Source organism: Pogoniulus pusillus, chromosome 36, assembly GCF_015220805.1.
Source record: "Pogoniulus pusillus isolate bPogPus1 chromosome 36, bPogPus1.pri, whole genome shotgun sequence".
Lineage (NCBI taxonomy): Eukaryota > Metazoa > Chordata > Aves > Piciformes > Lybiidae > Pogoniulus > Pogoniulus pusillus.
In genome coordinates, this window is record NC_087299.1 from 2,879,279 (window position 1) to 2,893,795 (window position 14,517).

Consider the following 14,517-nt stretch of genomic DNA (forward strand, 5'->3'; position numbering starts at 1 on the left):
ATGGCAGGGGGTTGGCACTGGTTGCTCCTTATGGTCCCTTCTAACCCTGACTGATTCTATGGTTCTGTGATCTCAGCATTGGCAGGAGGACAGCTCAGCACTCAGAGCTGCTGGCCATGGTGCAAAATGTACCCCTCAAGGAGGTTCAGATGCTGCTCCCCATAACAAAAAGCAGTGCCTGAACTGACAGGGGAGCTGGTGCACAGCAGTAGATGGTTTGGGAGGCTGCAGACACCAGGTATGAGCTTGCTATCATCCACCACCCACGAGAGACCCCCAGCAAGACCACCTCCTACCACCACCACCCACAAGCCCTGCAGCTGGGACTCATCACATATGTAATAAAGTAGAAGGTTTAGCATCTCCTGGGTTGATTTGGCAAATCCCAATGGACAGGGAACAAGTTAGCAGAGAGCATTTCCCTGCATGCAAAGAGGAGCAAGCAGCCACACTCCCACCCACCCTCTCCCCCCCCACACACGTTTGAACTGCTGCTGTGCAGCCTCTTAGGGCCTCTTTTCTTCTTCCTGCAGCTCTCAGTGTGTGAGATGTTCCCCTCGGGGGAGAAGGGAATTAATTTGCTCCCTTTGAATTCAGCTCACTCAGCAGTGGCTGCAGAGGGATCATAGAATCAGTGAATCAAGCAGGTTGGAAGAGAGTTCCAAGCTCATCCAGCCCAATGTAGCACCCAGCCCTGCCCAACCAACCAAACCATGGCACCAAGTGTCTCATCCAGGCTTTTCTTGAACACCCCCAGGGATGCCAATCCCCAGGCCCTCCTTCTCCCCTGTCACCACCCCTGCCATGGTTCAAGTGTGGGGATCCATCTTCCTCAGGGACAGTGGGGACGATGAGGACAGTGGGGGTAATGGTGACAGTAGCTCCCCTACACCCTTGGAATGCAGATCAGGTTCAGACACAGAGTCACAGCGTGGGTTGGGTTGGAAGAGACCTGAAAGAACATCCAGTTCCAACCCCCCTGCCATGGGCAGCAACACCTCCCACTAACCCAGGTTGCTCAAGGCCTCACCTAATGTGGCTTTGAACACTTCCAGAGAGGAGACATCCACAACTCCTTTGAGCAACATGGTCCAGTGTCATCACTGACACCTTTCCAGGAGGAGAAGGATGGAAGTGACATCACCTGGCATCCTAGAATCCCAGAATCAGTCAGGGCTGGAAGGGGCCACAAAGAGCAGCCAGTGCCAACCCCCCTGCCATGCCCAGGGACACCCTACCCTAGAGCAGGCTGCACACAGCCTCAGCCAGCCTGGCCTCAAACACCTCCAGCCATGGGGCCTCAACCCCCTCCCTGGGCAACCCATTGACCATGGCACCAAGTGCCTCATCCAGTCTTTTCTTGCACATCTGCAGAGACAGTGACTTCACCACCTCCCTGGGCAGCCCATTCCAATGGCAAATCACTCTCTCTGTGAAGATAGAATCATAGAATCAACCTGGTTGGAAGAGACCTCCAAGATCATCCAGTCCAACCTGTTATGTTATGTTATGTTATGTTATGTTATGTTATAGCCAGGAGGAGAGGGACCTGGGGGTACTGATAGATAGTAGCTGAAGATGAGCCAGCAGTGTGCCCAGGTGTCCAAGAGAGCCAATGGCATCCTGGCCTGCATCAGGAGCAGTGTGGGCAGCAGGACAAGGGAGGTTCTTCTTCCCCTGTACTCAGCACTGCTCAGGACACACCTTGAGTGCTGTGTCCAGTTCTGGGCCCCTCAATTCAAGAGAGATGTTGAGGTGCTGGAAGGTGTCCAGAGAAGGGCAACAAAGCTGGGGAGGGGCCTGGAACACAAACCCTATGAGGAGAGGCTGAGGGAGTTGGGGGTGTGCAGCCTGGAGAAGAGGAGGCTCAGAGGTGATCTTATTACTGTCTACAACTACCTGAAGGGACATTGTAGCCAGGTGGGGTTGGTCTCTTCTCCCAGGCAAGCAGCAATAGAACAAGGGGACACAGTCTCAAGTTGTGCCAGGGTAGGTCGAGGCTGGATGTTGTTAGGAAGTTGTTGTCAGAGAGAGTGATTGGCATTGGAATGGGCTGCCCAGGGAAGTGGTGGAGGCACCATCCCTGGGGGTCTTCAAGAAAAGCCTGGATAAGGCACTTAGTGCCATGGTCTGGTTGATTGGATAGGGCTGGGTGCTAGGTTGGACTGGATGAGCTTGGAGGTCTCTTCCAACCTGCTTGATTCTGTGATTATATTATATTATATTATATTATATTATATTATATTATATTATATTATATCATCCTATCCAACCTATTCCCTGTGACTCCTCCTAAAAAGGGAGTCTCCCTCCATCCCCTTGGCATCCACCCTTCGTGCACTGGCAGATAAAGGATCCCTTTCCTCCCTTTGTGGTCCCTTCCGCGTTGCTCCGAGCGTCTCTGTTTACCAGACTAATAAAGCCAGCTCTGTGCTGCCAGCTCCAGGCTGCACCTTTCTCCCCTGGAGCCCAGCCCAGCCCATCCTTGAACATGCAAAACTTGGCTCTGCAAACCTCCTGCCAGCTTTACCCTCTCAAAGTCACCTTGCCCCAAACCTTCAAGCTCAACGCTCCGGCTTCGCTCGGCAATTATTAATCGGCTTCTCCGCATGCCCGCCTATGGCAAAATGCCCCAGCAGGGCACCCTGCCCTGGCACTCCGACATGCAGCTGGCCAGCAAGCTGGTCCTCTCCGCCGCCGCTCTGCTGCTCCTGACTCTGGCATACAGGTTCTATAGGTCCCGCTCGCTCGGCGGGGACAGAACCCCACCGGTGGAGGTGGGGAAGGAAAGGGGAAGTGCTTTGCGGGGTGGGGATGGGGGTGGGGATGGGGGTGGGGATGGGGGTGGGGATGGGGATGGGGTGGGTGGTCTGCGGCGGAGGAGGGGGCTTGGTGAGAAGGTGAGGAGGGGTGGTGGAGATGGAGAAGAGAGAGGGCGACTGAGCGGTCGTGAGATGTGGCGTGTGAGACCCTGTGGGGATAGAAGGCTGCCAAGGGGGGAGGAGGAGGAGGTGGTGGAGGAGGAAGGAGAGGAGGTGGTGTTTGAACTGGGATTGAGTGATGGGAGAGTAGAGGTGGTTGGGAGGGGAAGTGGGTTGAGAAGAGAGCAAGGGAGCAACCTGGGAAGTCAGCTGGGAAGGGAGATGGGAAGTGAGCCAGGAATTGATTTGGAAAGTAGTCTGGGAAGTGAGGTAGGAAGCAAGTCTGGAGGTCAGCTGGATAGCAAACTGAGAAGTAAGCCAGGAAGCAAGCTGGGAAGTGAGCTGGGAAGTGAGCTGGCAAGGAAGCCAGGAAGGAAGTCAGGTAATAAGCCAGGAATGGAGCTGGAAAACAAGGAAGGAAGTGAGCTGGGAAGAGAGTCAGGAACTGAGTTTGAAAGTGAGCCAGCAAGTGAACGAGGAAGTGAACTGGGAAGTGAATTGGGAAGGGAGCCAGGCATTAACCATAAAAGTGATCTGAGGAGTGAGATGGGAAGCAAGCCAGGAAATGAGCTGGGAAAAGAGTCAGGAGGCAAGTTGGGAAGTGAGCTGGCAAGCAAGCCAAGAAGCAAGCCAGGAAGTGATCCAGGAAATGAACCACAAACAAAGCTAGGAAAAAGGTCAGGAAATGAGCTGGGAAGCAAGCCAGGAAGCAAGCTAGGATGCCAGCCAGGAAGGGAGCTAGGAAGCCAGCAAGGAAGGGATCCAAGCTCTTATGACTCCAGGGGCACAGCCAAAAGCCCAAGCATCTTGGGGCAGGAGGCCTCACTTTCCCCACATTCCAAGCCTCCCCCTGGGATTGGCGATGCCCAGCTGGGAAGCAATGGAGGCACCCAAAGCACGGAGCAGGACTTGGCCATCGGCAGTGCGAGGCAGGAAGCTGAGGGGTGCAGGGAGAGGATCCAGACCCTCAGCATCACCTCAGGCCTGGGGCTAACGATGACGGCGAGCAATGCAGGGTCAGATGCCTCCTACTCCTTCTCCTCGGTGGCAAAGATCCAGGTGGAGGAGAACTACATCACGGAGCGGAGGGTGAAGGGTGGAACTGGGCAGCCAGTCCCTGGCCTCAAAGGCAAAGTCTATGACTACTATGTCCAGTCCATCTCCCAGTCAGTGTCGAAGAAGAGGTCTTCCCTCTACATCCCTCCAGGAACACCCCAGCATCGCAGCTCAGAGAGGGACAATAAAGAGGTGAAGAGCAGATCTGCAACCCTGGAATCAGACCCAGCTCCTGCAATCCTGGAATCAGATCCAGCTCCTGTAACCCAGGAATCAGACCCAGCTTCAGTAAAAGAGGATTTCACCACCTCTTCCATCATTCCACCACCTGCAGGGAGCTTAGAGATCTCCTCTGAGCCACAATCTCCTGGCCGCAAGGTCAGCATCCTCCAGACTGCCGACAGCCCCCTCCTCCAGCTGCCCATGGAGGCTCTTGGGGTCACCACAGCAGCCACCACACCACCTGCCAGCCCCCAGGCAGGGCTGGTGCACAATGCTGACTTCATCCAGCTGTCGCCATCCACTCACTTGAACCTGGGCAACTGCTACGAGGTCCTCTGCACAGCCAAGGCACAGAAGCTCAGCGACCTCCAGGAGGCTGCCTACAAGGTGATGAGCGACAACTACCTGCAGGTGCTGAGGACACCTTCCATCTATGGGCGCCTCAACGCTGGCGAGAGGGAGCTCATCCTGCGGCGCAGGATGAAGGGCAAGACGTACGTGGCCGTGGCGGACGTCAACCCACAGGAGCCAGGCCCTCACGCCAGCCGCCTCTGCTACTACAATGACGCAAAGGACTGCTGGCATCCCCTCTGCCAGCTGCCACCGGAGGTGGTCTCCAGGGGGTGTGCCATGTGCAGCATGTTCAACTACCTCTTTGTGGTGGCTGGCTGCAAGGGCACGGGCCGGACGCAGAGACCCTCCAACCGCGTCTTCTGCTATGACCCCTTGGCCAACGTCTGGAGGGAGATCTGCCCCTTGAACCAAGCTCGGCCGCACTGCAAGCTGGTGGCACTGGACGGCCACCTCTACGCCATCGGTGGGGAGTGCCTCTACACCGTGGAGCGCTACGACCCCCGGCTGGACCGCTGGACCTTCGCCGCACCCCTGCCTCACGACACCTTCGCCGTGGCCCACGCGGCCACGGTGTGCGACGGGGAGATCTACGTGACGGGGGGCACCCTGCGCTACGTGCTGCTGCGCTACGCCGCCCGCTCCGACAGCTGGAGCGTCAGCCTGGCCAGCGGTGGCAAGGAGAGAACCGTCGAGATGGTGAGCGCCAACGGCTTCATCTACCGCTTCGACCTCCACCACAGCACCGGCGTCGGCGTCTACCGCTGCAGCGCCAAGGCCAAGCTCTGGTACGAGTGTGCCACCTACTCCGTGCCCAACCTGTCCAGCTTCCAGTGCGCTGTGGTGGGCAGCTTGGTCCACTGTGTTGGTCGGCACTTCCACATCCGCTTCTTGGCTGATCACATCTCGCCACGCTTTGGGACCAAGGAGCTGCAGCCCTTCCCCTCGCCCCATGGCAGCCTCCTGCCGGCCGTCCTGGTGCTGCCAGAGGGAGGGACAGCACAGACACAGGTTTGAGGGATCCATGCTGGGGGCCTCATGTGGCAGTGGTGGTGGCTTAGATGCGGTGTGATGGTGAAAGCTTGGGAGGAGAAACCATCAGCCCACACTGGAGCACGTGGCGTGAGACTGATGCTACCAGGGTGTTGTTACCCTCACTGGGGGGGCATCCTCCCAGTCCTTGTAAGCAAGGAGGGCGACAAACTGCCCTTAGGTACTGCCAGCAACCCCTGCCTTGAAGACACAAGGAAGAGCAGAGCAGGAGCTGGGCGGACTTGTTTGCTTAGAGCTATTTAAACAGGGGCGTGCTGGCTCGCATGCAAATAAACCATCCCTGGCTGCAGGCTCCCACCTGGCCACTGCCCAATGAGAAACTGCTCTACATATCAGCTGCCTGGTGTTGACCTGGGCATGCCACAGGACAGATTTTAGGGTGGAGGAACACAGCCCAGACGTCTGATCCCTCAGGAGGTCACACCCCCCACTGGCATCGAGCCAACCTCAAGGCCTCCAGTACTTAAAGGAGACGATAAGAAAGACGGGGACAGACTTTTGAGCAGGGCAAGGGGTGATGCTTTCAAACTGTAAAGGAGATATGAGGCAATTATTTGTGCTGAGGGTGGTGAGACTCAAGCCCAGGTTGCCCAGGTTGCCTCATCCCTGGAACCATTCCAAGTCAGGTTGCCCAGGACTCTGAGCAGCCTGCTCTAATTACAGCTGTCCCTGCTCATTGCAGAGGGATTGGACTAGCTGAGCTTTAAAGGTTCCTTCCCACACACACCAGTCTGTGATTCTCTGGTTCCATAATTCCATGACTCTATGAACCTTGAGCCTTCAGTCTTGATTACACACATGACCCTGGGTTGGAGGCTGGAAGCCAGATGGTGCAGGGGGCTGGAGTATATTTAAAGGCTTCTTCCCATCCAAACCAGTCTGTGATTCCATGATTCCATTATTCTCTGAACACTGAGCATTGAGACTTGACCATACACATCCCAGAGGCTGCCCAGAGAGGTTGTGGAGTCTCCTTCTCTGGAGACTTTCAAAGCCAGTCTGGAAGTGTTCCTGTGTGGCCTGCCCTAGGTGATAGTGCTTGGGCAGGGGAATTGGACCTGATGATCTCTTGAGGTCCCTTCCAACCCCTGACATTCTGTGATTCTGTGCTCACCTCAGCACGAAGCTGGAGGCCAGAAGGTGCAGGGGGTTGGTCAAAACTGCCTTTAAAAGTCCCTTCCAACCCAAACCAGTCTGTGATTGCCTAATTCCATGACCCCACAATTCCCCCATTCTATGAGCACTGAGCCTTCAGACTGGACCGCAAACACCACCCCAGGGTTGGAGGCTGGAGGCCAGAGGTTGCAGAACAACCTCCCACTGCCTTGTTATGCCTTTACCCTAACCCCAGCACAGAAGTAGGCATTTATTTATCTGTAGGTGGTGTAAAAAGTTACTCTGGATGTACAAAGAGCTGCTCTAAAGTGGAATTAAAGTTGGACATGTGGTAAAGCGACCTGCGGGCTCCTGCCGTGTCATTTCCAGCCCCAGCCAAGTCTAAGAGGGACAAAGAGGCCACTGCATGTTTTACATCCCTAATCACTGCACAGACAACGTCTCTGAGGAGGCAACCAGAAGGAAAGCAGGGCTCTGGATGTGAGCAGCAAGTCCTTCATCCCTTCTCCTCCAGGTTTCACTGCCTTCATTCCGCTACCTCAGTCTCCTGCCAAAAGCTTACTTTGGGTAATTGCATTTTCTTCCCCCCTGGCAGTTAGAGAAATGGCTTGTCAGCTGTCAGCTCTCAGCTCTCAGCTCCACAAGGACCACACCACCTCCTCGGTGGGTGAAACCCTCCCATACCTGCCTCCTAGGGGGCAGCAGGTCATGACCATAAAAGCAAGGACTGCACTTGAAGGCAAGAAATGGTGCTGGAGCCAGCCCATGGTGGCATCATTTACAGCACAGAATCACAGAATGAAGCAGGTTGGAAAAGACCTCCAAGCTCAGCCAGCCCAACCTAGCACCCAGCCCTGCCCAACCAACCAGACCATGGCACTCAGTGCCCCAGCCAGCCTTGGCTGCAACACCTCCAGCCACACAGACTCCACCACCTCCCTGGGCAGCCCATTCCAATGCCAATCACTCTCTCTGACAACAACTTCCTAGCAACATCCAGCCTCAGCCTGCCCTGCCACAGCTTCAGCCTGGGTCCCCTTCTTCTGGTGCTGGCTGCCTGGCAGCAGAGCCCAACCCCACCTGGCTACAGCCTCCCTGCAGGCAGCTGCAGGCAGCAATGAGCTCAGCCCTGAGCCTCCTCTGCTGCAGGCTGCACCCCCCCAGCTCCCTCAGCCTCTCTTCACAGGGCTGTGCTCCAGGCCCCTCCCCAGCCTTGTTGCCCTTCTCTCAACACCTTCCAGCACCTCAACAGCTCTCTTGAATTGAGAAGCCCAGAACTGGACACAGCACTCCAGGTGTGGCCTGAGCAGTGCTGAGCACAGGGGCACAAGAACCTCCCTTGTCCTGCTGCCCACACTGCTCCTGAGCCAGCCCAGGATGCCATTGGCTCTGCTGCCCACCTGGGCACACTGCTGCCTCCTCTTCAGCTCCTCTCTGCCAGCACCCCCAGCTCCCTCTCTGCCTGGCTGCTCTCAGCCACTCTGGCCCCAGCCACCTTGCTGCTCCTGGTGCTTTAGGAGAGGTTGAGTTAATGTTCTCTCAAAGTGCTCTCAAAAGTATTTATTGCTTCTCTTAGTCACTGCCTGGAGGCCTCATGCTTCTGCCTATGCATGTCAGTGGCACCCACCCATGGGCTGGAGCACCTCTGCTATGAGGACAGGCTAAGACAGCTGGGCTTAACTAGCCCAGAGAAGAGAACATTCCAGGGACACCTAATAGCTGCCTGCCAGTGCCTGAAGGGAACCCACAGGAAGGCTGCAGATGTGGCCAAGGGGGAATGGTTTCAAGCTGAGGGAGAGGAGATTTAAAATGGGCCTTAGGAAGAAGTCCTTCAACACAAGGGTGGTGAGACTGCAATAGGTTGCCCAGGGAGGTTGTGGATGCCTCCTCCTCGGGTGGGGAGGTTCAAGGCCAGATTGGATGAGGTCTTGAGCAGCCAAGTCCAGCTGTGAGGCATCCCTGTCCAGGCAGGGAGGTTGGAGTAGATGATGTCTAAGATCCTTTCCAATCTAAGCCATTCATGTTAGATCCTGGGAGTCTGAATTGATCACCCTGCCTCTAAAGTCTGCTCATTAACCATAGCTTGTTGCTTCTGCATCCTCTCCCTGTCCTAAAAGCTGCCACTTTCCAGAGTCTTTCAACCACCCTGAGGCCTTCTCTTCCTATCCCAGGAGGACCACCTCACTGCTGATGTGCCTGGGCTGCAGCCTCCTGCATTCCAGGAGGCTGAGGGGAGACCTCATTGCTCTCTACAACTACCTGAAGGGGAGTGGGAGTGAGGAGGGGGCAGCCTCTTACCCTTGTTGTCAAGCAACAGCATCTTTCAAGCTGGGCCAGGGGAGGTTCAGGCTGGATGCTAGGAAATAGTTCTTTACAGAGAGGGTTGTCAAACACTCCAGTTTGTGCTCATTGCTCCTTCTGGCAGCCTCCAGCACCTTCATATCAAGTAAGTTTCTCATCTTCCTCAAGTGCTAGGAAATGTTTCTTTACAGAGAGGGTTGTCAAACATTGGAATGGGCTGCCCAGGGCTGTGGTGGTGTTGCCACCCTGGAGGTGTTTAAGTAGCCTGTGGAGCTGATGCTTAGGGACATGGTTTAGGATTGACCTTAAGCTGGGTCAAAGGTTGGACTGGATGATCTTGGAGGTGTCTTCCAAGCAGATGTTCTCTGTGATTCTGTGATCTATGCTGAGATGCTTGGGCTGGTGAACCTTGTGGCCCCCAAACCCCTCCTTTTTTGTTTAACTCCTTCTTATGGAGCTGGTGCTCAGAGCAGGAGGTTCAACAAGAGCCTTGGAGTAGGTTGGACTCGATGACCTCAGAGGTCTTTTCCAATTGATTCTGTGGTTCTGCCTAATAAGGTGCCCAGGGAGCTGGTAGTCACCACCCCTGGAGGTGTTCAAGCAATGTGTGGACATGGCACTTTGGGCATGGTTTAGTGGCCATGGTAATCTCAACTGGATTGATCTCAGATGGTTGATCTGAGTGATCTCAAAGGGCTTCTTCAACCCAAACAATTCTGTGGTGCTAGAAGATGAGCAACCCCCACGCTGCAACCCATTTCTGCCTCCCCCCCGAGCAAAAGCCAGCCACTGGCTACTTCACCAAAGCAGCCCAACCCTTTGCAACCTACAAGTCTCTTGTCCTCCTCAGCATCCCAACTCCAAGCCCTTCAGCATCCCTACCACAGCAGGTTGGAAGGCTGAGGCCGTGGTACCTGGGTGGGAGATGGGCAGCTGGAACCCTTCCAGATGACAGCTTCGGGGTTGGGTTTGGTTTATTTTCATCCTCAGAAAAGCTTTCCTGGGATCCTGCCCTTCTCCTGGTGCCTCTTGGCTGTCACCTAACATTCCATCTTCCCTTTAACTCCTCACTGCCAAGCTGCAGCCTCCCACCCCAGCAGCTTTTCCTCCTTCCCCGGTGCGCCGGTGAGCGACAAAGAGCGCAGTGAGTGATGGAGAAGGCGACGAGAGATGAATAACACAGAGAGCAGGGAGGGAGCAGCTCTCCCCCTCCTCCTGCACTCTCCAATATTAACACAATTTGCCTGGGGAGGCATTTTTTGGAGATTAAAACCACTGAGGACATCCTGTGCTGGAGCACTGCTTGTTCTGCAAGGAAGGACAAGCAGGTTGGGAGCAAGAGGTGCGCAGGGAAGCTGTGCCTGGTGGTGAAATGACTTTTGGCTGTGCTTAAGAGAAAGCAAAGGGGAAAGGACAAATGCAACCTGATACTCAGATGCAGATGATTTTTTTTTCCCCCTGCTGCTCAATAGCAGCTCAGGGGAGGAGCCTCTGGAGGGCTGGCAAGCACGGTGGCAACCTTAACCTCACCAAGGTCAGCTCCTGCCGCTAGTTTCTGGTCACTGATTTCCAGCTGGGCTGGAAGTTCATCTCTGTGGTTCGTTTTTGCTGATGGGAGCAGCTTTAAAGCGTGGGCTTGAAGCTTTCAGGGTAACCAGAAGATCATGAAGCAGCTTCAATGCTGCTGGTGACATCAGGATCTTGTTTATTTGGGTGGGAAAAGCTGCCCAAAACGACAGAGGAAAGGGTTTGGAGACACATGGTGCATCCTAATAAAGCCCTGTGGAGACACAAAGCACCATAAGCAAGTTCAGGTAGTGATAAATACTCAGAGGTCCCAATAAATCCTGCCAGGATTGGATGGGGGTAGTTATCTGTAGGGTCCTGCTCTTGGGAGCCTCATCCCTTGCTGCAAGGACTTCCACCCAGGACCTTCACTGGGTGAGCACCACCAGGGCTGGGTGCTAGGAATGAAGACACAATCATGACCAGGTTGGGAACTGGGAAAACCAATCTGCACCTCCACCAGCAATCCTTTCATCCCTTTCAGCCCTTTTATCCTTTCATAGGGTCACAGAATCACAGAATGGTAGGGATTGGAAGGGAACTTTGGAGAGCATCCAGTCCAACCCCTCTGCTAAAGCATGACCACACAAAATCACACCCAGATGGGCCTTGAAAGTCTCCAGAGAAGGAGACTCCACAACCTCTTTGGGCAGCCTCCAGCACCTTCACATCAATTTAGTTTCTCATCTTCTTCAGGTGGAACCTCCTGGGTTCCAGTTTGTGCCCATTGCTCCTTCTGGCAGCCTCCAGCATCTTCACATCAATTAAGTTTCTCATCTTCTTCAGGTGGAGCCTTCTGGGTTCCAGTTTGTGCCCATTGCTCCTCCTGGCAGCCTCCAGCACCTTCACATCAATTAAGTTTCTCATCTTCTTCAGGTGGAACCTCCTGGGTTCCAGTTTGTGCCCATTGCTCCTCCTGGCAGCCTCCAGCACCTTCACATCAATTTAGTTTCTCATCTTCTTCAGGTGGAACCTCCTGGGTTCCAGTTTGTGCCCATTGCTCCTTCTGGCAGCCTCCAGCACCTTCACATCAATTTAGTTTCTCATCTTCTTCAAGTGGAACCTTCTGGGTTCCAGTTTGTGCCCATTGCTCCTTCTGGCAGCCTCCAGCATCTTCACATCAATTAAGTTTCTCATCTTCTTCAGGTGGAGCCTTCTGGGTTCCAGTTTGTGCCCATTGCTCCTCCTGGCAGCCTCCAGCACCTTCACATCAATTAAGTTTCTCATCTTCTTCAGGTGGAATCTCCTGGGTTCCAGTTTGTGCTGCCCATTGCTCCTTGTTCTGACACTGGGCACTACTGACAAGACTCTGGCCCCAGTCTCTTGCCCCCAACCCTTCAGATATTTGTAGACATTGATCAGATTCCCTCTGGGGCTGTTCTTCTCCAGGCTCAACAGCCTCAGGGCTCTCAGCCTTACCTCATCAGACAGATGTTCCAGTACCTTCATCAAGAGGGACATAGAACTGCTGGAGAGAGTCCAGCACAGAGCCACAAAGATGCTGAAGGGAATGGAACAGCTCTGTTAGGAGGAGAGCCTGAGGGAGCTGAGCTGTGCTGCTGGGAGAGGAGACTGAGAGGTGACCTCAGCAATGGTTATCAATAGGCAAAGGTGAGTGCCAGGAGGCTGCAGCCAGGCTCTGCTGGGTGATGCCCAAGACAAGGGGCACTGGGTGGAAACTGAGCCATAGGAAGTTTAATTTCAATATGAGGAGGATTTTTACCCTGAGAGGGTGCCAGAGCCCTGGCACAGGCTGCCCAGGGGGGTTGTGGAGTCTCCCTCTCTGGAGGTACTCAAACCCCACCTGGATGTGTTCCTGTGTGACCTGCTCTGGGCAATGCTGCTCTGGCAGGAGGGTTGGACTGGCTGAGCTTTGGAGGTCCCTTCCAGCCTCTGACATTCTGTGGTTGTGTGATTCTGTGCTCATCCTTGCAGACTCCTCAAGGCTCTCCAGCAGAGAGCTCCTTTATCACCAGCACTTAGATGCAGCTCCACCCTCTGAGCCTGGTTTCACAGCATCTTAGAACTGTTTGGGTTGGAAGAGACCTTTAAGTCCAACCTTCAATCCAATGTCACCATGGCCATTAAACCATGCCCCAAAGTGCCATGGCCACACTTTTCTGGTACCAGAAAATTGGAGCAAAACTGGAGATGCTGGAGAGTGTCCAGAGCAGGGCCAGGAGGATGCTCAGAGGCTGCAGCAGCTCTGCTGTGAGCATAGCCTGAAAGAGTTGGGGCTGTGCAGGCTGGAGCAGAGGAGGCTCCCAGAGGACCTTCTTGTGGCCTGTCAGGATCTGAAGGGGGCTCCAAAAAAGCTGGGGAGGGACTTTAGAGGCTGTGAGGGAGTGGCAGGAGTGGGGGGAATGGAGCAAAGGTGGAGGTGGGGAGAGTGAGTCTGGAGGTGAGGAGGAAGTTGTTGAGCAGGAGAGTGGTGAGAGGCTGGAATGGGTTGCCCAGGGAGGGGGTTGAGGCCCCATGGCTGGAGGTGTTTGAGGCCAGGCTGGCTGAGGCTGTGTGCAGCCTGCTCTAGGGTAGGGTGTCCCTGGGCATGGCAGGGGGTTGGCACTGGCTGCTCCTTGTGCTCCCTTCCAACCCTGACTGATTCTATGACCCTTAAAGACATCCAGGGTGGGTGACTCCACCACCTCCCTGGGCATCTCATTCTCCCTGGGCAGCTGGTTCTGGCCAGGCTGCTCTAGGATAAATTGTCCTTGCCTATGCCAGGGAGGGTGGAACTGACTGCTCCTTGTGGTCCCTTCCAACCCCAACTCTATGATTCTATGAACCCCTGCAGGGATGGAGACTGCACCACCTCCCCAGGCAGCCTGTTTATCTTCCCTCCCCCCTCAAAAAAAACCCATCTGCAACCCCCAAACCTGTGCTGCTTGGCACCCAAACAAGACCCTTTGCACTAAATCTGGCATTTGCTTCTAATCAGGAAGGGCCATTATGTGCCCCCACCACGTTTATTTAGCCAATTACATCATTTCATGCACATTGAGCCAAGATTCTTCATTTTCCCAGTTCTGATTATGCTCAAACCCAGGCACTGATGTGTTTCTATATTTGCTCTTATTTATTTTTCCTCCCCCCCCCCCGCCCCCCCAACTCCAACCCCCCCTCAACCTCCTCCTAACCCTCCTCTTTCTTTTTTTTCCTTTGCAACGTGCCTGGCTGCATGCAAATGGCAACTGGCAGGCAGTTATGGAAGTGTCAAAGCAGTGTTTGAAAGCTTCTTTCTCTCCTTTAGTGCTGGAACAAGGCTACCTGCAACGTGGAGAGGAGGAGGGAGAAGGGGGGGAGGGTGAGGGACTGAGGGGAGAGGGGAGGGGGGAAAAAAAATCCCCCCAAAAGCTAAAAGTGAGCTTAATCCAGACAGGTTTTGCATTTAAAATTGCCATGGTACATGAAAGAAATACTCAATGTAGCAAAGTGGCAAATGAAAGTCTCTCGTTCCTGACAAGCAGGAGCAAAGTGGTTGAGGAGCTGGGAGGGAATTTAACACCAGGGGAAAGTGTCTCTGCCCCTGGCAGGGCTGGGGGGTTGGAACTAAATGATCCTTGAGGTCCCCTCCTGCCCCTGAGAGTTCTCTGACTGTGAAAGAAGCACCACAGCATCTTCAGGGGGTAGGAGGGGAAGTGACATCTCTCAGCTGCTGACTGAGTGGCACAGCTGAGCCTCTGGTCCCTCTCAGCTCCTGGCAGTTGGAATTGGTTGCCCAGAGAGGTGGTGGAGTTACTGTTCCTTCAGATGGTCAAGAGATCTGTGGGCATGGCTCTGTGGGACGTGGTTTAGCAGCCCTGGTGGTGTTTGGGCTGGATGATCTTGGAAGGCTTCTGCAGCTGAAACAGTTCTATGAGTCTGTGTGGCACCTCTCAGCCCCTGGTGGTGTGGCACCTCTCAGCCCCTGGTGGTGTGGCACCTCTCAGCT

At 54.7% G+C, this 14,517-nt stretch overlaps 1 protein-coding gene across 1 annotated transcript; it reads left to right on the forward strand.

The window, feature by feature from the left end:
- Positions 1-2,627: 2,627 nt before the first annotated feature.
- Positions 2,628-5,567, forward strand: KLHDC7A (kelch domain containing 7A). Its single transcript, XM_064171751.1, has 2 exons — positions 2,628-2,777; positions 3,765-5,567. Exons 1-2 carry the CDS (start codon positions 2,628-2,630, stop codon positions 5,565-5,567), a joined length of 1,953 nt encoding a protein of 650 aa, XP_064027821.1.
- Positions 5,568-14,517: the final 8,950 nt, after the last annotated feature.